General features: G+C 42.4%; 1 protein-coding gene and 1 long non-coding RNA gene across 5 annotated transcripts in view; one reads left to right on the top strand and one right to left on the bottom strand.

Annotated features, from left to right (window-relative positions):
* GNGT1 (G protein subunit gamma transducin 1) overlaps nt 1–1,438 on the top strand; it is a 69,655-nt gene extending 68,217 nt beyond the window's left edge. For all 4 annotated transcript variants that reach the window (XM_073677347.1, XM_073677346.1, XM_073677345.1 and 1 more), the window contains one exon: nt 996–1,438. In XM_073677347.1, the coding sequence (XP_073533448.1) occupies nt 996–1,121 (126 nt within the window). In that variant the 3' untranslated portion in view covers nt 1,122–1,438. The remainder of the gene's footprint in view (nt 1–995) is intronic.
* The window catches only part of LOC141264924 (uncharacterized), a 65,500-nt gene that overhangs the window by 35,040 nt on the left and 6,375 nt on the right, over nt 1–24,085 (bottom strand). The gene's annotated exons all lie outside the window — the stretch shown is intronic.

The following is a 24,085-nucleotide window of genomic DNA, read 5'->3' as shown; positions in this document are numbered from 1 at the left end:
CAGGCATTTGATATAGCCGAATATAAAATCCAGGGTTTCTTTTATATTTTGGTGGGTAAAAAAGACATCTTGATAATTTATTACTCATTCACTGATCATTCTGGGTATAATAGTTCATGTTGTGGATTATGACAATCATACCTGCAATCCTATTGCACAATCCTTATCCTGTTTGTGACATATGTTTCATAGACTAAACCAGGTCACACAGGAAAAGAAGCAGCAGCTCCACTGATACATTGTATCTCGTGCTATTGTTCTTCTCTGCATCTATTCATATCTAACATACTGTATCTAACATGTATCCATTCTCAAACATAACCCAGCTGCAGACAAGAACATTTAGCCCCTGATTCATCATTGCCTTTGCACCTGTTTTTTGTCTATCTTTGTGCATTTTTTTTGTTATGTAAATTGCTTCTTCAGAGAAAAAGAGGACTTGAACTCTATAGCGCCACCTATTGGAAGCAGCAATCCTACAAGTCACAATCAACCCTTTTTTAATTTGCATCCAATTTATTATTGTATTTGCAACTTTTTTTAAGTCTATTTTATATGTGCTCGCTTATTTTTTCCACTTTCGCCTGATTCATCAATTTTTTAAAAAGTTGCACAATTTGGCACAATTCCACTCCTGTCCCCTCCTGGTGTGTTTTTGAGTACACCAGTATTTTGGTGCATTTTTGGAACTTTTTCAAGTTGAGATATTGGTGATCTAATTTAATAAAAATTATATTTTTTGGTGGGGGGCAAATAGTACCAGCGGTCACAGTTGACCATGAGATCACAGGTTGGAGAATCCTTATAAACAACCCCCCTATACCTTGGCTTCCTGGACCTCTATGAATGTGACATAGGGGAGTTATTTGAAGTTTGGCTAAAGGTTTCTTTTTTTTTTTTTGGACCGTTTCTGAAAACTAATTTAGGATAAATATACACATTTGGGAAGGCTTTCCTCCACCAAGCTAACCTTGATCATTTGTTTCTCCATTAAGGTTTCCAAAATGTGTGAAGAAATTAAGACGTATATTGAAGGTAATTCTGGAGAAGACCCTCTTGTAAAGGGAATTCCAGAAGACAAGAACCCATTCAAGGAGAAAGGTGGTTGTGTCATTGCCTAAACCCCCCTTAGGACTGTTTTTTTCAGTCAAGCGACAGTGTAGATGTCTTTCTTGGCTCTCCTGGCACATGTACATCACCTAATGCTACACTGTGCGGAATCTGGATGAAGGACATTATTTAATTTCGTACTGCACTCTGCGAGAACTAGCACCGACCTTGGGCTTGTGGCTCACAAAGAATGTTCTGAAACAAAAAAAAAACTTGGCTCTAAGTGTAACATGTCGCTGTATGGGCTGCACTAGATTGTTTTCATAAAATGTGTGTCTGTTGATCCAATTTATTCCTTTTATTGTAGAATAAAAACTTGATACTCTTATATGGTTCTTACTGGTGTATACGAGAGTGAGATGAACCTTCACCGGAGCTCTGATTCATCTCTGGTCTCCTGCTGCATGAGTCAGTGTAGTGAGAGGGGCAATGCCGCGGAGTTTAGCTGTGTCACATTACAAACCCTTCTCTCATCTTTCCTCTTCTCATAGCACTGCCAAGCTTTGACAGCAGGTGACAGAGAAGAGGAAGAGGGACCCAGGGGGAGAAGAACTTATAGGCATGGTATGTACTATGTATTATTGCTCATCCAGCTTGAGAGGGAGACAAATGGAAAAACTATACCGAGGACCAATAGGAGCGGACAGAGGGCAAAACTGAAAACCCTTAGCAACATATTACTTAGAAATGTCTGGACCCATAGCCAAGGTGATGAGGAAGGGTGAAACTTGCTTACCTGTTCCTATCATAAAAACAGTGGAGGAGCAGGAGAGGGAAACATGGCTCCTGCAATTAATGACACTTTCCCCATTTTGCTTGTGGTCCACCATGAAAGCCCTGATCTCACTACAAAGCGATTACAAGTTGCCCTTAGCACAACAGACATTTGTGACTTATCTCCCAACAGACAATGTAGGGGAGAGGGGCAGTGCAGCAGAGGTGACAGTGCTATGAGTAGAGGAAAGCTGATAGAAGGGTTTGTAATGTAACATAGCTAAACTCAGCTGTTCTGCCATTTCCTCCACATGGACCTTATCCGAAAGGTATTGATCATCTGTGCTCTATTCACAGCACTTTCTAATCATGCAGGAGGTGAGACCAGGAGATCGGAGCTGTCTGTCATTACATCTCACACACTGAGAAATCTGCTCTAAGCTATGGTGGGGGCGTGTTCTTCTATCTTTTGAGTATTGCTGCCTGTTCATGATTGGTCAGTATCATATAGGGAGAAGAAGTACACACCCCCAGTGAAAACTGTCTGATAACACCCATTTGGACTTAAAAAAATGTAATTCAGTAGGTGCCAAATACTTTGATCGATAATGTCTCTGCAACAGCACAATGGACAAAATGTTTTATTCCTCTATGCAGCCACTATTACATTCTGTGTCCAGTTCAACAAAAATTTGGTGAAAAATCCTCTTTAAAAGACGCATTCTCAACCTGAAGCACCATTCAACTGCTGCAGGGAAAGAACCAAATGAGAACAGGGCACCAAAGTCCTCTGTTTTGGTTGTTGATGGGGGTCCCAGGGGATATGTGATAACTTCTTTGGACTGGAATTCCCCTTTAACCAGTTTGGTCCACTGTTGATGTTACTCCTCACACAAGCATTTAAAATACAACATACAATTTCCTTTTGTACAGCTGCCCTTCACATCACAGCAACCACGGCCATGTTGTTTGTCCATATACATCAGTTTTCCCCCATAATATATTTGTGTGTTTTTTTTTTAAAGTGATACAGATAATACTTGCTGAGACTTGTGAATCACCATCCTCATAGACCCATGTGAGAAGGTTCAGCACATCTCTCACGATCTTCTGCTCTCTAAAATCATTAGTGTCGTCCTGTTGTATATTCAGGATTCATTGTTCCCAGGCGTTAATAGTTTGATCCTGTGTGTATAACTCCGATATCCTGGTCCTGTAGTTCACTCTCCCGAGGCTCCAGGAAGCTGAGGTATGTGGAGTGGTTTGGGTGAGATCCTCTCACTGCAGAGCTGTTGGTCATTCCATTACTTAAAGAAACTTATCGTAGAAAAATCTAATTTTATCCTCTATCCAAAGGTGTTAAAGTAATGTAGCAGTTGTATTTTTCTGTATAGGGGCAGTATTATAGTAGTTATATTCTTGTACATAGAGGCAGTATTATAGTAGTTATATTCTTGTACATAGGAGGCAGTATTATAGTAGTTATATTCTTGTACATAGGGCAGTATTATAGTAGTTATATTCTTGTACATAAGAGCAGTATTATAGTAGTTATATTCTTGTACATAGGAGCAGTATTATAGTAGTTATATTCTTGTACATATGGAGCAGTATTATAGTAGTTATATTCTTGTACATAGAGGGCAGTATTATAGTAGTTATATTCTTGTACATAGAGGGCAGTATTATAGTAGTTATATTCTTGTACATAGGGGGCAGTATTATAGTAGTTATATTCTTGTACATAGGAGCAGTATTATAGTAGTTATATTCTTGTACATAGGGAGCAGTATTATTGCAGTTATATTCTTGTACATAGGGGCAGTATTATAGTAGTTACATTCTTGTACATAGGGGGTGTTATGATCTGCTACAGGCACTAAGGAAAGAAACGAGATCTGTCCCTACAATAGAACTAAGCTAGATCCCTACGATGTAACGGGGAACCTGATCCTGCGATCAGACCCGCTAAAGTCCTCGGCTAGTCTGTAGGAAGACCTATAGATGCAAGGGAGGGAACCCTACAAGAACTAGGGACTGGGATAAAGTTGGGCACCTCCTAGCAGAAATTGTAGCAGTAAAAGACAAACACACAACATAGAACATAAAGGTCCGAAGACCAAGCTAAACAGACTGAGAAAGGTAACTAAGCACCAGGCTAACTTAAGAGTAGAAATTACAATGAAGTCCACCAAGGCCAGGAGGCCGGAGCAGGATTAAATAGGCAAACAAGGTCATGTGACCAGCAAGATAGAAAAAATCTAACAGGAGAGTTCTAACAGTACCCCCTCTTCTATGAGGATCCTCTGGATCCCCTGGGCCCAGGCTTATCAGGAAACCACTTGTGAAACGCTCTGACAAGTCTGGAAGCAGAAACATCATCCGCCCTCACCCATGAGCTATCCTCGGGTCCAAAACCTTTCCAAGCGACGAGATACTGCAAACTCCCTCTATACCGTCTAGAATTTAGGATGCGGGAAATTTCGTATTCCCCGTCCTCCACCACCGGAGGAACAGTGGCAGAGACGTCTCCATCCGACACACAAGCTCTTTTCAACAGAGAAACATGAAACACCGGATTAATCTTCTAGGAGGTAGGAACCTCCAACCTAACAGCAGATTGGTTAACTACCTGAAGCACCTTAAAGGGCCCTACAAACTTGGGACCCAATTTTTTAGAAGGAATCCTCAACCGAAGATTCTTAGAGGACAACCAAATCATGTCACCAATAGCAAACAAAACCTCTTGCCGTTTCCTATCAAAGTACCTCTTAGATTTTTTGTTAGCCTCCTGAAGATTACCACGCACATCCCTCCAAACTCTCTCCAAGTCACCGGAAAAACTCTCCTCCTCAGGCACAGCCGATACCAATTTGGAGAATGACCCAAAAGACGGATGTCTCCCAGAACAACAAAAAAAAGGCGAACAACCAGCAGAAGAGGATGTATGGTTGTTAAGAGCAAATTCAGCAAGTGGCAGAAACTCAGACCACCCCTCCTGATTGTCTGCCACAAAACAACGCAAGAAATGCTCAACATCCTGATTCTTCCTTTCTGTCTGGCCATTAGACTCAGGATGATATCCGGATGAAAACGACAAATGAACTCCCAACCTGTCACAAAAAGCACGCCAAAAACGAGCCACGAACTGAGGTCCCCTATCCGAAACAATGTCAGTAGGAACGCCATGTAGTCTGACAATTTCCTTGACAAAGGCCTTAGCGAGTGTCTTAGCGCAGGGCAGTTTGATGAAAGGAACCAAGTGACACATCTTGCTAAAACGGTCCACGACCACCCAGATGACTGTGAAACCCTCAGAGGGGGGAAGGTCAGTAATAAAGTCCATAGCCAGATGTGTCCAAGGAGCACTAGGAACCTCCAGAGGGCAAAGCAACCCCGCTGCAGGAGTATGTGAAGACTTAGATCTAGCACACACAGTACATTGACGCACCCACTTAATGACTTCCTTCTGCCATCCAGGCCACCAAAAACTGCGACCCACAAGTCTTTTGGTCTCAGAAATTCCTGGATGACCTGCCAACCGAGACTCATGACACTCAACAAACAAATCTCTCCTAAAGGTCCTAGGCACAAACAACCTCCCATGGGGAGTGTTAGATGGGGCATTCTCCTGAGCTTTAAGAATCTCATCTTCCAAAACGGAGTCCAATGCAGCAATCACAACACCTTCTTGTAAAATGCTCTCTTCCTCCTCAGCACCGACCATGGGAGAAAAGCTGCGAGACAAAGCATCCGCTTTAACATTCTTGGTACCCGGGATGTAAGTAACGGAAAAATTAAACCGCGAGAAAAAAAGTGCCCACCTAGCCTGACGGGCATTCAAGCGCTTGGCAGCATCAAGATAGATCAGATTTTTATGATCAGTGAAAACCTGAATGGGAAATTCAGCACCTTCCAAGAGATGACGCCAGTGTTCAAATGCGAGTTTAATAGCCAGCAATTCCCGATTACCAATATCGTAATTAAGTTCAGTCTCAGAAATTTTTTTTGAAAAAAAAGCACAGGGATGTACTCCGTCCTTGATTTCCTGAGACAACACCGCACCGACCCCCACAGAAGAAGCATCAACCTCAACCAAAAACGGCTTAGTCACATCAGGCTGCATAAGGATAGGAGCAGAGGTGAACCTCTCCTTTAGAAACACAAAAGCTTCAATGGCCTCAGTAGTCCACTGAACCGCATCAGCACCTTTCCTGGTGAGATCGGTCAGTGGTTTGACAATAATAGAAAAATTTTTAATGAATTTTCTGTAATAATTGGCGAAACCCAAAAACCTCTGTATCGATTTCAAACCAATAGGCCTAGGCCATTCCTGAACCGCCTGAACCTTCACAGGGTCCATCTCAAAGCCCTCGCTGGAGATAATGTAGCCCAAAAATCTAATTCTCTGTACAGCGAACTCACATTTCTCCAGCTTAGCAAAAAGCGAATTGTCAATTAATAACTGTAAAACCTCACGTACGCTCCGCCAATGAGACTCCAGATCAGGCGAATAAATCAGAATGTCATCCAAATACACAACCACATTTTTGCCGATCAAAGGTCTAAGGATGTCATTAATAAGATTCTGAAAAAATGCTGGAGCATTGGTAAGACCAAAAGGCATAACCAGGTTCTCAAAATGACCCACAGGAGTGTTAAAAGCAGTCTTCCATTCATCACCCTCCTTCATGCGCAACAAATTGTATGCCCCCCGGAGATCAATTTTAGAGAACCACTTGGCCCCCACTAACTGGTTAAACAAATCAGGAATCAATGGCAGTGGGTAAGGATTGCGTACAGTAATTTTATTAATCTCATGAAAGTCCAGACAAGGACGTAAACCGCCGTCCTTTTTTTTAACAAAAAAAAATCCAACAGCCACAGGAGACTTGGAAGGCCTAATGTGACCGGCGGCCAAGCTTGTCTGTATGTATTCCTCCAAAGCCTTTCTCTCAGGAATAGTAAGATTAAATAAACGACTTTTAGGAAGAGTCGCTCCAGGGACAAATTCAATGGTACAATCATAGTCTCTATGGGGAGGCAATATTTGTGACTCCTCCTCAGAAAAAACTCTCCAAAAATCCTGAATAGGTACAGGTAATTCCCCTTTTTCCACTGCAGCAATACGTCCGTTACAACACTTGTCATAACACTTAGGACTCCAGAACTTAATTTCATTGGTAGACCAATCCAGTACAGGATTGTGCAATTTTAACCAGGGTAACCCCAAAATTACTGGAGAAGGCAAATTATTTAATACCACCAAATCCAAATTTTCTTGATGAACACCATTAATAGAGAGGGGAAATTCACAGACCTTGTGAGTAACACTCTTCAAGGGGGAGCCATCGACAGAAACCACAGCAATAGGGGATGACAAAGGTTTGGGTTTTAATTTAAGTTTTTCCAAGAATCCCCCATCAATCACATTCAGAGTAGAACCACAATCCACAAATATCCGAAATTCAATTAATTCTTCCTGAGCAGCAGTAGTAGCAGAAAGAAATACCCCCTTAGAATTTAAACAGGCTATACGTGCATAACTGACCTTTTTTTTTTCTTTGTTCATATGAAGTACACAGTTCTTAATAAAATGATCAGATTTTCCGCAATAAAAGCACAAACCTTCAGAAGATCTGCGGTCTTTTTCCTGAGAGCGGGGTGCCTTCGCCCCGATCTCCATTGGCTCTCCAATGTCAGTACAGACCCTCTCAAGACTCGGAGCTGACATGGCAGAGGATTTACTTTCATTAACCCTTGCTCGCAGTCTCCTGTCCACCCGTATAGCTAATTGCATAGCCTCCTGCAAGTTTCCAGGTGTAGGATAAGCAATCAGCAAATCCTTAACCCTTTCACCTTGCCCCGCAAGAAACAAACTTTTCAAAGCTGAATCGTTCCACCCCACCTGGGCAGACCACCGACGGAAGTGAGAACAATACTTTTCCACATTACCTGATCCCTGCCTCAAATGTCTTAAATTAGTCTCAGCTGATGAGACACGATCAGGATCATCATACAACAAACCCAAAGCAGAAAAAAACTATCCACTGATCTAAAGCATGGATCACTAGGTTGGAGAGAAAAGGCCCATCCCTGAGGTTCTTTGCGCAAAAGTGACATTATGAACCCTATGCGCTGTGATTCATCACCAGAGGATCTGGGTCTCAAACGAAAATACAATAAACAAGCATTTTTAAAGGAAAAAAATTCCTGTTGATCACCAAAGAATAAATCAGGCAAACGTACCTTTGGCTCCACAAAATGTGCTCCAGAACAGCTACTCACGTGTTGTTGGAGCTCGGCCACCTCCAGAGAGAGTCCCTGCAGGCGTTGAGCCAAATCCTGAACCGACACCATGATCGAAACTGGAAGTCTTTCCTTAGAGATATTTTTGGGCTGGACTTACTGTTATGATCTGCTACAAGCACTAAGGAAAGAAAGGAGATCTGTCCCTACAATAGAACTAAGCTAGATCCCTAAGATGTAACGGGGAACCTGATCCTGCGATCAGACCCGCTAAAGTCCTCGGCTAGTCTGTAGGAAGACCTATAGATGCAAGGGAGGGATCCCTACAAGAACTAGGGACTGGGATAAAGTTGGGCACCTCCTAGCAGAAATTGTAGCAGTAAAAGACAAACACACAACATAGAACATAAAGGTCCGAAGACCAAGCTAAACAGACTGAGAAAGGTAACTAAGCACCAGGCTAACTTAAGAGTAGAAATTACAATGAAGTCCAGCAAGGCCAGGAGGCCGGAGCAGGATTAAATAGACAAACAAGGTCATGTTAGCAGCAAGATAGAAAAAACCTAACAGGAGAGTTCTAACAGGGGGCAGTATTATAGTAGTTATATTCTTGTATATAGGGGCAGTATTATAGTAGTTATATTCTTGTACATAGGGGGCAGTATTATAGTAGTTATATTCTTGTACATAGGGGGCAGTATTATAGTAGTTATATTCTTGTATATAGGGGCAGTATTATAGTAGTTATATTATTGTACATAGGAGCAGCATTATAGTAGTTATATTCTAGTACATAGGGGCAGTATTATAGTAGTTATATTCTTGTACATAAGAGGCAGTATTATAGTAGTTATATTCTTGTACATAGGGCAGTATTATAGTAGTTATATTCTAGTACATAGGGGCAGTATTATAGTAGTTATATTCTTGTACATAGGGGGCAGTATTATAGTAGTTATATTCTTGTACATAGGGGGCCGTATTATAGTAGTTATATTCTTGTACATAGGAGCAGTAATATAGTAGTTATATTCTTGTACATAGGAGCAGTATTATAGTAGTTATATTCTTGTACATAGGAGCAGTATTATAGTAGTTATATTCTTGTACATAGGAGCAGTATTATAGTAGTCATATTCTTGTACATAGTGGGCCGTATTATAGTAGTTATATTCTTGTACATAGGAACAGTATTATAGTAGTTATATTCTTGTACATAGGATCAGTATTATAGTAGTTATATTCTTGTACATAGGAGCAGTATTATAGTAGTTATATTCTTGTACGTAGGAGCAGTATTATAATAGTTATATTCTTGTATATAGGGAGCAGTATTATAGTAGTTATATTCTTGTACATAGGGGCAGTATTATAGTAGTTATATTATTGTACATAGGGGGCAGTATTATAGTAGCTATATTCTTGTACATAGGAGCAGTATTATAGTAGTTATATTCTTGTACATACGAGCAGTATTATAGTAGTTACATTCTTGTATATAGGGAGCAGTATTATAGTAGTCATATTCTTGTACATAGGAGGCAGTATTATAGTAGTTATATTCCTGTACATAGGGGGCAGTATTATAGCAGTTATACTCCTGTACATAGGGGGCAGTATTATAGTAGTCATATTCTTCTACATAGGAGGCAGTATTATTGTAGCTATATTCTTGTACATAGGGGGCAGTATTATAGTAGTTATATTCTTGTACATAGGAGGCATTATTATAGTAGATAGATTCTTGTACATACAGGCAGTATTATAGTAGTCATATTCTTGTACATAGGGGCAGTATTATAGTAGTTATATTCCTGTACATAGGAGGCAGTATTATAGTAGATAGATTCTTGTACATACAGGCAGTATTATAGTAGTCATATTCTTGTACATAGGGGCAGTATTATAGTAGTTTTATTCTTGTACATAGGGGCATTATTATAGTAGTTTTATTCTTGTACATAGGGGGCAGTATTATAGCAGTTATATTCTTGTACATAGGGGGCAGTATTATAATAATTATATTCTTGTACATAGAAGCAGTATTATAGTAGTTATATTTTTGTACACAGGAGCAGTATTATAGTAGTTATATTCTTGTACATAGGGGGCAGTATTATAGTAGTTATATTCTTGTACATAGGGGCAGTATTATAGTAGTTATATTCTTGAACATAGGGGAAGTATTATAGTAGTTATATTCTTGTACAAAGGGGGCAGTATTATAGTAGTTATATTCTTGTACATAGGAGCAGTATTATAGTAGTTATATTCTTGTACATAGGGATCAGTATTATAGTAGTTATATTCTTGTACATATGAGCAGTATTATAGTAGTTATATTCTTGTACATAGGGACAGTATTATAGTAGTTATATTCTTGTACATAGGGGCAGTATTATAGTAGTTATATTCTAGTACATAGAAGGGCAGTATTATAGTAGTTATATTCTTGTACATAGGAGCAGTATTATAGTAGTTATATTCTTGTACATAGGAGCAGTATTATAGTAGTTATATTCTTGTACATTGGAGCAGAATTATAGTAGTTACATTCTTGTAAATAGGGGGCAGTATTATAGTAGTCATATTCTTGTACATAGGAGGCAGTATTATAGTAGTTATATTCCTGTACATAGGGGGCAGTATTATAGTAGTTATATTCTTGTACATAGGGATCAGTATTATAGTAGTTATATTCTTGTACATAGGAGCAGTATTATAGTAGTTATATTCTTGTACATAGGGACAGTATTATAGTAGTTATATTCTTGTAGATAGGGGGCAGTATTATAGTAGTTATATTCTGTACATAGGGGCAGTATTATAGTAGTTATATTCTTGTACATAGGAGCAGTATTAAAGTAGTTATATTCTTGTACATAGGGGACAGTATTATAGTAGATATATTCTTGTACATAGGGACAGTATTATAGTAGTTATATTTTTGTACACAGGAGCAGTATTATAGTAGTTATATTCTTGTACATAGGGGGCAGTATTATAGTAGTTATATTCTTGTACATAGGGGCAGTATTATAGTAGTTATATTCTTGAACATAGGGGAAGTATTATAGTAGTTATATTCTTGTACAAAGGGGGCAGTATTATAGTAGTTATATTCTTGTACATAGGAGCAGTATTATAGTAGTTATATTCTTGTACATAGGGATCAGTATTATAGTAGTTATATTCTTGTACATATGAGCAGTATTATAGTAGTTATATTCTTGTACATAGGGACAGTATTATAGTAGTTATATTCTTGTACATAGGGGCAGTATTATAGTAGTTATATTCTAGTACATAGAAGGGCAGTATTATAGTAGTTATATTCTTGTACATAGGAGCAGTATTATAGTAGTTATATTCTTGTACATAGGAGCAGTATTATAGTAGTTATATTCTTGTACATTGGAGCAGAATTATAGTAGTTACATTCTTGTAAATAGGGGGCAGTATTATAGTAGTCATATTCTTGTACATAGGAGGCAGTATTATAGTAGTTATATTCCTGTACATAGGGGGCAGTATTATAGTAGTTATATTCTTGTACATAGGGATCAGTATTATAGTAGTTATATTCTTGTACATAGGAGCAGTATTATAGTAGTTATATTCTTGTACATAGGGACAGTATTATAGTAGTTATATTCTTGTAGATAGGGGGCAGTATTATAGTAGTTATATTCTGTACATAGGGGCAGTATTATAGTAGTTATATTCTTGTACATAGGAGCAGTATTATAGTAGTTATATTCTTGTACATAGGGGACAGTATTATAGTAGATATATTCTTGTACATAGGGACAGTATTATAGTAGTTATATTCTTGTACATAGGGGGCGGTATTACAGTAGTTATATTCTTGTACATAGGGGCGGTATTATAGTAGTTTTATTCTTGAACATAGGGTGCATTATTATATTAGTTATATTTCTCTCCATGTAGGCAGTATTGTATCGGTTATATTTTTGGCAGTGATAAAGCAGTTATTTTCCTTTTCATAGGGTGCAATGTTATTCAAGTTAGTGATAGTCTGATGAAGATTTTGTTGCGCCAAATATTGCCTAAAACTTTGATGTCTAGATCAATGACAGAAAACCTAAGATTGCACGCCCAGTGTTGACTTACAATCAGTAACTATGACCCTACAGCTCAACGTCTTCGTGGAGTTTCCTGATAATGTTGGGTTAAGTATAATATCATCTTCACTATACAGGACACCAATCAGGCGGTAACTGAAAACACTGTCCGAGCGTGGCCGCGATAATTGCACAGGTCAGAGTTTATCCTTGTCTGGGATTTCTGCATGTTAAATTAAGCAGAAGCCGCCGTGTGATTACTAATAAGCTCTAGAAGGACATTAGGCTGATATTCCCTCAGAGACATAACGAGGCAGATTTCAAGGTGTAGAGAAAAGTTTGGCGCAATTTTGTTACAGAAAAAATGCTTACGATTGAAAGTCATCAATGGTTGACAACTTTTAAAGGCTAAATTATAAAAAAAAACTATGACAAACAGCAAATTTTCCCTATTTCATTGATCTACTTTTCATGCAAAGTTCAGCAAATAAAATAACTTTAATACAGTCATATGAAAAAGTTTGGGCACCCCTATTAATCTTAAGCTTAATGTTTTATAAAAATTGGTGTTTTTGCAACAGCTATTTCAGTTTGATATATGTAATAACTGTTGGACACAGTAATGTTTCTGCCTTGAAATGAGGTTTATTGTGCTAACAGAAAATGTGCAATCTGCATTCAAACAAAATTTGACCGGTGCATAAGTATGGGCACCCTTATCATTTTCTTGTTTTAAATACTCCTGCCTACTTTTTACTGACTTACTAAAGCACTTTTTTTGGTTTTGTAACCTCATTGGGCTTTGAACTTTATAGCCAGGTGTATGCAATCATGAGAAAAGCTACTTAAAGTGGCCACTTGCAAGTTGTTCTCCTGTTTGAATCTCCTCTGAAGAGTGGCATCATGAGCTCCTCAAAACAACTGTCAAATGATCTGAAAACAAAGATTATTCAACATAGTTGTTCAGGGGAAGGATACAAAAAGCTGTCTCAGAGATTTAACCTGTCAGTTTCCACTGTGAGGAACATAGTAAGGAAATGGAAGAACATAGGGACAGTTCTTGTTAAGGCCAGAAGTGTCAGGACAAGAAAAACATCAGAAAGGCAGAGAAGAAGAATGGTGAGATCAGTCAAGGACAATCCTCAGACCATCTCCAGAGAGCTGCAGCATCAACTTGCTGCAGATGGTGTCACTGTGCATCGGTCAACTATACAACGCACTTTGCACAAGGAGAAGCTGTATGGGAGAGTGATGCGAAAGAAGCCGTTTCTGCAAGTACGCACAAACAGAGTCGGCTGAGGTATGCAAAAGCACATTTGAAGAAGCCTATTTCTTTTTGGAAGAAGGTCCTGTGGACTGATGAAACCAAGATTGAGTTGTTTGGTCATACAAAAAGGCGTTATGCATGGTGGCAAAAAAACACAGCATTCCAAGAAAAACACTTGCTACCCACAGTAAAATTTGGTGGAGGTTCCATCATGCTTTGGGGCTGTGTGGTCAATGCCGGCACTGGGAATCTTGTTAAAGTTGAGGGACGCATGGATTCCACTCAGTATCAGCAGATTCTTGGCAATAGTGTTCAAGAATCAGTGATAAAGTTGAAGTTACGCAGTGGATGGATCTTTCAGCAAGACAATGATCCAAAACACCGCTCCAAATCTACTCAGGCATTCATGCAGAGGAACAATTACAATGTTCTGGAATGGCCATCCCAGTCCCCAGACCTGAATATCATTGAACATCTGTGGGATCATTTGAACAGGCTGTCCATGCTCGGCGACCATCAAACTTAACTGAACTGGAATTGTTTTGTAAAGAGGAATGGTCAAAAATACCTTCATCCAGGATCCAGGAACTCATTAAAAGCTACAGGAAGCGACTAGAGGCTGTTATTTTTGCAAAAGGAGGATCTACTAAATATTAATGTCACTTTTCTGGTGGGGTGCCCATACTTATGCACCTGTCAAATTTTGTTTGAATGCAGATTGCACATTTTCTGTTAGTACAATAAACCTCATTTCAAGGCAGGAACATTACTGTATCCAACAGTTATTACATATATCAAACTGAAATAGCTGTTGCAAAAACACCAATTTTTATAAAACATTAAGCTTAAGATTAATAGGGGTGCCCAAACTTTTTCATATGACTGTAAGACCAGCGATATAAAGCAGAGGGGACGATGTAGCCCTCCCATAAAAAGAAGACTAAAGCTTCGATTCATCAAGTGGTTTACGAATTTCTCTGTTTTACAGTTGCTGGAAACATCTCAAAATGATTGCCCAATTTTACAAATTTTACAATTTTTGTTGTTTTTATCCCAGTTCTTGCCAGTTCTGGAAATTTTTGTAAAAGTGAACGGAGCCCGGATTGGATGCAACGTTGCTAAACCTGGCAGACAAATTCATCATAATTTACGCCAGAAAAAAAGTCATGTAAATTATGATGGCTCATGGCAGTTGAGAGATGAGCAAAATTGATCAAATTTCTACCAGTCCATTGCACTCAATGATTGGCTGCACTGCTATCGATGCAACGCCAGAGCTTCAGATAAAGCATGAGCAGCGCAAGATACTCACACTGGCGTCAGGTAGGGTGATTAAAGCATAAATTTGGCGTTTTTTCACCATAAACTGCACGATTAATTTGGATCATCTTACTCCAGCGCACCCTTCATCAAGACTGGTGGGCAAAAAATCAGGCCCACGTTTCTTTGCTATTGTCCTTATTCATGCCGCTAGGCTTGGCAAAGGGTCGAACATTGACTTATAGGATCATTACCTCTAGAGGGTGGCACTACAAACATAAATTTATTTTTTTTTATTGTAGAAAGCTGATTTGTAAACTTTTTATTCCATGGAGTACGGGTGAACATACCATTGGTGCAACCCATGCATCTGCACAGGGGCCCAATAGGTAAAGAGGCCACTGCTACCTCCAAAGCAGGGGGAATTGTGCAGTACGATGATCTACTGGACAGCAAACAGCCCATATATTGTTCTTACACAAGTCTGCTCTTGCCATGGAGCATTGGAGCACCATAAGGTGAGTCTGCGGCCCCCTTAAAACTTTAAGTTGGGGAATAAACATTATAGAGTTGTAGTTATTGGAGCAGTACATAAAATGGTGCAACATACATGCTTTGGGGAAAAGTATTGGGCCTACTTTTTAATCATTGGATTTAGAGTTTTCACCCAACTCCATTGCCCCCCAATCAGTAGCGTAGCTACTGGGGGGGCAGAGGGGGCGGTGGCCACGGGCCCTGCGCTCTGAGGGGGCTCATCCGAAGCTACACTATTGTAACTGTATACAGTTACACCCTGGGGCAGAGCAGGGAGACTCTATGTCCCTGCTTTGCCCTGCGGCCGCTATGCGGCCCTTGAGCCGTAGGGGGGGGCCTGGTGCCAGTATCGGGGCCCCCCTTTCGTCACCGCAAGCTCAGTGATGGGAGAGGCAGCGCGATGCTCCCTCTCTCATCGGTCCCCCTTCTGCGTCTGACGTCACTGACGTCATTACTTGGCGCCCGGCCCGCTGTGCTGTGCGGGTGCTCGGAGCAGCGGGGGGCGAGGAGGAGAGGTGAGTATTATGTTTATTTATTTATTTTCCTATGGGGGGGAGTATGCTACAGACTTTGCCTATGGGGGGGATCTTGCTACAGACTTTACCTATGGGGGAGATTATGCTACAGACTTTGCCTATGGGAGGAGATTATGCTACAGACTTTGCCTATGGGGTGAGATTATGCTACAGACTTTGCCTATGGGTGGGATCATGCTACAGAGTTTGCCTATGGGGGAGATTATGCTACAGACTTTGCCTATGGGGGGTCATGCTACCGACTTTGCCTATGGGGGAGATTATGCTACAGACTTTGCCTATGGGGGAGATTATGCTACAGACTTTGCCTATGGGGGGATTATGCTACAGACTCTGCCTATGGGGGAGATTATGCTACAGACTTCACCTATGGGGGGAGATTATGCTACAGACTTTGCCTATGGGGGGGATCATGCTACAGACTTTGCCTATGGGGGAGATTATGCTACAGACTTTGCCTATGGGGGAGATTATGCTACAGACTTTGCCTATGGGGGGGATTATGCTACAAACTTTGCCTATGGGGGTGATTATGCTACAGACTTTGCCTATGGGGGGGATCATGCTACAAACTTTGCCTATGGGGGTGATCATGCTACAGACTTTGCCTATGGGGGGGATCATGCTACAAACTTTGCCTATGGGGGGGTCATGCTAACGACTTTGCCTATGGGGGAGATTATGCTACAGACTTTGCCTATGGGGGAGATTATGCTACTGACTTTGCCTATGGGGGGATTATGCTACAGACTCTGCCTATGGGGGTGATTATGCTACCGACTTCGCCTATAGGGGGGGGATTATGGTACAGACTCTGCCTATGGAGGGGATTATGCTACAAATTCTGCCTATGGGGAAGATTATGCTACAGACTTCGCCTATCGGGGGGATTATGCTACAGACTTTGCCAATGGGGGGAATTATGATACAGACTTTGCCTATGAGGGGGATTATACTATATGAAGGACTATGGGGAGTGCATTATACTATATGGAGGCTATTTACAGTGTGGGGATTAAAGTTGGGGTCATGCAGTGTGGGAGATAATGTGGGGTCTTTGTATAGTGTGGGGGCTATCATACAGTGTGGGAGATAATGTGGGGTCTTTGTATAATGTGGGGGCTTTCATACAGTGTGGGAGATAATGTGCAGTCTTTGTATGGTGTGGGGGCCATCATACAGTGTGGGAGATAATGTGGGGTCTTTGTGCAGTGTGGGGGCCATCATACAGTGTGGGAGATAATCTGGGGTCTTTGCACAGTGTGGGGGCCATTATACAGTGTGGGAGATAATGTGGGGTCTTTGCACAGTGTGAGGGCCATCAAAAAGTGTGGGAGATAATGTGGGGTCTTTGTATAGTGTGGGGGCCATCATACAGTGTGGGAGATAATGTGGGGTCTTTGCACAGTGTGGGGGCCATCATACAGTGTGGGAGATAATGTGGGGTCTTTGTACAGTGTGGGGGCCATCATACAGTGTGGGAGATAATGTGGGGTCTTTGCACAGTGGGGGGACATCATAGAGTGTGGGCGATAATGTGGGGTCTTTGCACAGTGTGAGGGCCATCAAACAGTGTGGGAGATAATGTGGGGTCTTTGTATAGTGTGGGGGCCATCATACAGTGTGGGAGATAATGTGGGGTCTTTGCACAGTGGGGGGGCATCACAGAGTGGGGGAGATAATGTGGGGTCTTTGCACAGTGGGGGGGCATCATAGAGTGTGGGAGATAATGTGGGGTCTTTGCACAGTGGGGGGGGCATCATAGAGTGTGGAAGATAATGTGGGGTCTTGGCACAGTGTGGGGGCCATCATACAGTGTGGGAAATAATGTGGGTCTTTGTATAGTGTGGGGGCCATCACACAGTGTGGGACATAATGTGGGGTCTTTGTATAGTTTGGGGGCCATCATACAGTGTGGGAGATCATGTGGGTTCTTTGTACAGTGTGGGGGCCATCATACAGTGTGGGAGATAATGTGGGGTCTTTGTATAGTGTGGGGGCCATCATACAGTGTGGGAGATAATGTGGGGTCTTTGTATAGTGTGGGGGCCATCATACAGTGTGGGAGATAATGTAGGGTCTTTGTATAGTGTGGGGGCCATCATACAGTGTGGGAGATAATGTAGGGTCTTTGTAAAGTGTGGGGGCCATCATACAGTGTTGGAGATAATGTGGGGTCTTTGTATAGTGTGGGGGCATCATACAGTGTGGGAGATAATGTGGGGTCTTTGTACAGTGTGGGGGCCATCATACAGTGTGGGAGATAATGTGGGGTCTTTGCACAGTGGGGGGGGTATCATAGAGTGTTGGAGATAATGTGGGGTATTGGCAGAGTGTGGGGGCCATCATACAGTGTGGGAGATAATGTGGGGTCTTTGTACAGTGTGGGGGCCATCATACAGTGTTGGAGCCGTCAGTTTGGAGGCTACTAAGGGGTTAGCATACTGTGTGGGAGTCACTATACAGTGAGGGGGAATTACACTGTGTATAAGAGAGCATCATACTGTGTAGAGGGGAGATGTACAGGGGGGCGACTCAGGACATTATTAAATGTTAAGTGGGCACTTATTGTTATAGGGGAACTCAGGTTATTGTGACTGTCAAAGAGGCACACAGAGGGCATTATTACTTTCTAAGGGGGAAAATGTGGGCACTGTTTTCTAGGGCAATTGCACACGGCATTACTATATTCTAGAGGTTTGTTTTACCATCTAGAGGGTGCACAGCAGGTGCAGTAATAGGGACACGGCTCAGTATTGGGGTATCAGAAGGATGAGGAGTTTGTGCAGGTTGGGGATAGATGGGGACGGTGCCTGAAATGTAAGGAGTCAAATGTGTCTTTGTTGTGATCTCTGCAGACCTGAGACTCTGAGTCCTGGATGGAGAAGTCGTCGTGTCGGTCTGGGACAGATGGAAAAGACAGGAAAAGTGAACAATTTAGTCAGAAAGAACATCAGCTGTAAGTTACTATGTACACTGCTCAAAAAATAAAGGGAACACTTAAACAACAGAATATAACTCCAAGTAAATCAAACTTCTGTGAAATCAAACTGTCCACTTAGGAAGCAACACTGATTGACAATCAATTTCACCTGCTGTTGTGCAAATGGAATAGACAATAGATGGAAATTATTGGCAATTATCAAGACACCCTCAATAAAGGAGTGGTTCTGCAGGTGGGGACCACAGACCACATCTCAGTACCAATGCTTTCTGGCTGATGTTTTGGTCTCTTTTGAATGTTGGTTGTGCTTTCACACTGGTGGTAGCATGAGACGGACTCTACAACCCACAGAAGTTGCTCAGGTAGTGCAGCTCATCCAGGATGGCACATCAATGTGAGCTGAGGCATGAAGGTTTGCTGTGTGTGTCAGCGTAGTGTCCAGAGGCTCGAGGCGCTACCAGGAGACAGGCCAGTACGCCAGGAGATGTGGATGGGGCCGTAGGAAGGCAACAACCCAGCAGAAGGACCGCTACCTCCGCTTTTGTGCAAGGAGGAACAGGAGGAGCTGATAGAACTCTCCTGTTAGGTTTTTTTTTAGTTTGCTGGTCACATGACCATTTTTGCCAATTTAATCCGGCTCCGCCCTCCTGGTCTTGCTGGACTTCATTGTATTTACTACTCTTGAGCTAGCTTGGTGCTCTGTTGCCGTTCTCTGTTAGTTTTACTAGGTCTTCTGACCTCTATGCTTTTTGTTGTGTGTTTGTCTTTGACTGCTACTATTTCTGCTAGGAGGTGTCCAACTTATCCCAGTCCCTAGTTCTTGTAGGGATCCCTCCCTCACATCTATAGGTCTTCGTACAGACTAGCCGAGGACTTTAGCGGGTCTGATCGCAGGATCAGTTTCCCCGTTACATCGTAGGGATCTAGTTTAGTTCTATTGTAGGGACAGTTCTCCTGTCTTTCCTTAGTCCCTGTAGCAGATCATAACAGGAGCACTGCCAGATCCTGCATATAGTATAATGCACTCTCCATAGGCCTCTATATAGTACAATGCACTCCCCATAGTCCTCCATATAGTATAATGCACTCCCTATAGTCATCCATATAGTATATTGCACTCCTCATAGGCCTCCATACAGTATAATGTACTCCCCATAGTCCTCCATATAGTGTAATTCACTCCTCATAGGCTTCTATATAGTATGATACACTCCCCATAGTCCTCCATAAAGAATAATGCACTCCCCATAGACCTCCAAATAGTATAATACACTCCCCATAGTCCTTCATATAGTAAAATGCACTCCACATAGTCCTCCATATACTGTAGCATAATGCTCTCCTCATAGGCCTCTATATAGGATAATGCACTCCCCATAGGCCTCCATATAGGATAATGCACTCCCCATACGCCTCCATACAGTATAATGCACTCCCCATAGTCTTCCATAAAGTATAATGCACTCCTCATAGGCCGCTATATAGTATAATGCACTTCCCATAGTCCTCCATATAGGATAATGTACTCCCCATCATCCTCCATACAGTATAATGCACTCCCCATAGTCCTCCATACAGTATAATGCACTCCCCATAGTCCTCCATAAAGTATAATGCACTCCCCATAGCTCTCCATATACACTGCTCAAAAAAATAAAGGGAACACTTAAACAACAGAATATAACTCCAAGTAAATCAAACTTCTGTGAAATCAATCTGTCCACTTAGGAAGCAACACTGATTGATAATCAATTTCACATGCTGTTGTGCAAATGGAATATACAATAGATGGAAATTATTGACAATTATCAAGACACCCTCAATAAAGGAGTGGTTCTGCAGGTGGGGACCACATTTCAGTACCAATGCTTTCTGGCTGATGTTTTGGTCACTTTTGAATGTTGGTTGTGCTTTCACACTTGTGGTAGCATGAGACGGACTCTACAACCCACAGAAGTTGCTCAGGTAGTGCAGCTCATCCAGGGTGGCACATCAATGCAAGCTGTGGCAAGAAGGTTTGCTGTGTCTGTCAGCGTAGTGTCCAGAGGCGCGAGGCGCTACCAGGAGACAGGCCAGTACACCAGGAGACGTGGAGGGGGCTGTAGGAGGGCAACAACCCAGCAGCAGGACCGCAACCTCCACCTTTGTGCAAGGAGGAACAGGAGGAGCACTGTCAGAGCCCTGCAAAATGACCTCCAGCAGGCCACAAATGTGCATGAGTCTGCACAAATGGTTAGAAACCGACTCCATGAGGGTGGTATGAGGGCCCGACGTCCACAGATTGGGGTTGTGCTCACAGTCCAACACCGTGCAGGATGCTTGGCATTTGCCACAGAAAACCAGGATTCGCAAAGTCGCCACTGGCGCCCTGTGCTCTTCACAGATGAAAGCAGGTTCGCACTGAGCACATGTGACAGACGTGAGAGTCTGGAGACGCCGTGGAGAGCGATCTGCTGCCTGCAACATCCTTCAGCATGACTGGTTTGGCTGTGGGTCAGTAATGGTGTGGGGTGGCATTTCTTTCGAGGGCCGCACAGCCCTCCATGTGCTTTCCAGAGGTAGCCTGACTGCCATTAGGTACCGCGATGACATCCTCAGACCCCTTGTGAGACCATATGCTGGTGCGGTTGGCCCTGGGTTCCTCCTAATGCAGGACAATGCCAGACCTCATGTGGCTGGAGTGTGTCAGCAGTTCCTGCCAGGCGTTGAAGCTATGGACTGGCCCGCCCGTTCCCCAGACCTGAATCCGATTGAGCACATCTGGGATATCATGTCTTGCTCCATACACCAACAGACTGTCTCGCTCCATTGCACCACAGACTGTCCAGGAGTTGGCGAATGCTTTAGTCCAGGTCTGGGAGGAGATCCAACAGGAGACCATCCGCAACCTCATCAGGAGCATGCCCAGGCGTTGTAGGGAGGTCATACAGGCACGTGGAGGCCACACACAATACTCAGCCTCATCAGGAGCATGCCCAGGCGTTGTACGGAGGTCATACAGGCACGTGGAGGCCACACACAATACTGAGCCTCATTTTGACTTGTTTTAAGGACATTACATCAAAGTTGGATCAGCCTGTAGTGTGTTTTTCCACTTTAATTTTGGGGGTGACTCCAAATCCAGGCCGCCATTGGTTAATAAATTTGATTTCCATTGATGATTTTTGTGTGATTTTGTCGTCAGCACATTCATCTTTGTACAGAACAAAGGATTCAATGAGAATATTTCATTCATTCAGATCTAGGATGTGTTATTTGAGTGTTCCCTTTATTTTGTTGAGCAGTGTATAACTGTGCTGTGATCTGTTATATGTTCTGCAGGACTAGCATCTATCAATATATCTCACCATATGGCGGTATATATCAGTGCTGGTCTTTGTATAGAGATTATTTTCAGTAACAGCACAGTCATCTGCTGTGGTTCTCCTATATCCTCTATTAGGATGCGCCACCATAGTTGTAATCAGGGTTCCCTTGTTTAGGGGCCCACTCAAAATTTTTGCCCCCTGAACCAAAACACTAGCTACGCCTCTGCCCCCGATGTATAACGTCTGGCCCCCACCATGCCATCTGCCATTACTACCATGTGACAGAATGGCCGGTGGTGCAGAACTCACTGATACCAGCGTCATCCTGCAATAACAGACACTGGGGTAACAAGTCCGTCCATGACATTTCTTCCTCCTGAATCTTCCCCCATCACCTGTGAGTGATATGTCACGCAAGGTGAGGGAAAGACTAAGTGCACAATGGAAAGAGAGGGAGGAAGCCCAAACACTAGGGAAAGGGGGAGTGGAGACCTTTAGGCAGATCTGACAGCACTCTGGCTCCCCTAACATCCCTAAATAGGTTCCGCACCTATCGCCGAGCAGGAAACCTAATCCCTGACTGCCCCTAGCGATAGGCACTAGATAGGGAGGGGACGGTGAGCACTAGTCAGCCCCCACTGCAACTAAAGACAAACAGGTAAACAGGCAAGGGAAAACATTTAGCTTGAGAACACACCAGAGAGATCACATCAATTATCCTCCAAGGGAGCTCCAAGAAGACACTAGTCGACTACTAGTACTTCAAGCCTGGACAGAGGAAAATAGAGCTATCACCAGCGACTCTCTAGAGAGACTGAAGGTATGTGAGGGGGTGGTTGAAGATTTCCACTCCACTCCCATCTAAAGCTGTTTTAGTAGATATGATTACCTGTGTAAACATAAAAGATGTTATTGGTGATTAGCAGATATGTATTACGTGTATAAACATAAGAGATGTTATTTGGGTTTTGGCCATTACATGGCAGCGGTTTGCACATTCATACTACTGTCACCTGTGTGTCAGTTGGCACACAGGGAAATAACCGGTTTGAGCCAAGCTAAGCGACAGTTGAAAACTGAAGGCTTTCTGAGGGTTGAAAGAGGCCATGTTAGAGCGCAGTTGTAAGAGACAATGAATAGAGACAGCCGCTAGAGGGTTGCTGTCAGAGATAGACTGTTCCTGTAATTCCTGTCAGAGAAGAAGAAACACGTTGCTGAGACGACTACGGTTGGATGCAGAGTTGGATTCCTTCCAAAAGCATCGGCTGTGATGTGAATGGTCTTCTACTAGCCTGTCAGGCTAAAACTGCTCTTCAGGTGACAAGCCCAGGATCCACTCCATGGTCTCCCAGCTAAACGGCCGTTCGGATGATCAGACAGCTTTTTCAGTGATCAGTTAATGGCCGGTAAGTCCTGAGCTCAGTCCCCACCACAGGGACCTTGGTGGGTGTATGCATGCAGTCTATAGAGAGAGTTTGGCACCAAATTCTCAGTTAGATACATTGTTTTCTAATAGGACTGTGTGAATATTATCTGGATACTCCCCTCAGTGGGTGAGCTTGTGTATAGACAGCATAACTGAATTGTAATTTTAGAGAATTGTTAAGTTTGTGAATCTCTGCGCTACACTGCTGCAGGGGCTACCTTTTGCACTCATCTAAATACACCCTTACTCTGGGAAACTCCCAGTTACCGCATTAGGTGGAACCACAGGTCAGGCAAATTCTAGTGTATCTGATAGAACATACTGGGCCTATCGGTTGTGCAGCGCAGGGGTCCTAGCTGATCTGGGCTAGGTGTGTGTGATATTTATCTGTGTTTCTTACATTTCTGGGGTAACACTGTTTTTGTTGTTCGTAAAAATTAGTTTCTTAACAAATTCCCTGGTCGTGTTCTTTGTCCTCAGCCTGCTGTATTCTGGGAGAGATCACCCCGGTACACGGTCTACAACTATTTAAACATCCAGCAAGGGTGTGTCAATAAGCAGCAAAAGGTGGAGGTCACTGCTAGGTCCTAGAGGGAGAAGGATATAACTACACTACAGAGATGAAAAGATCAAGAAGGTGCCTTCAGAGCCA

Source organism: Phyllobates terribilis, unplaced genomic scaffold, assembly GCF_046119375.1.
Source record: "Phyllobates terribilis strain yellow unplaced genomic scaffold, ASM4611937v1 Scaffold_4__5_contigs__length_816908805, whole genome shotgun sequence".
NCBI classification, from domain to species: Eukaryota; Metazoa; Chordata; class Amphibia; order Anura; family Dendrobatidae; genus Phyllobates; species Phyllobates terribilis.
Note: the sequence above shows the minus strand (reverse complement) of the source record. Positions and strands in the feature narration are given on the sequence as shown.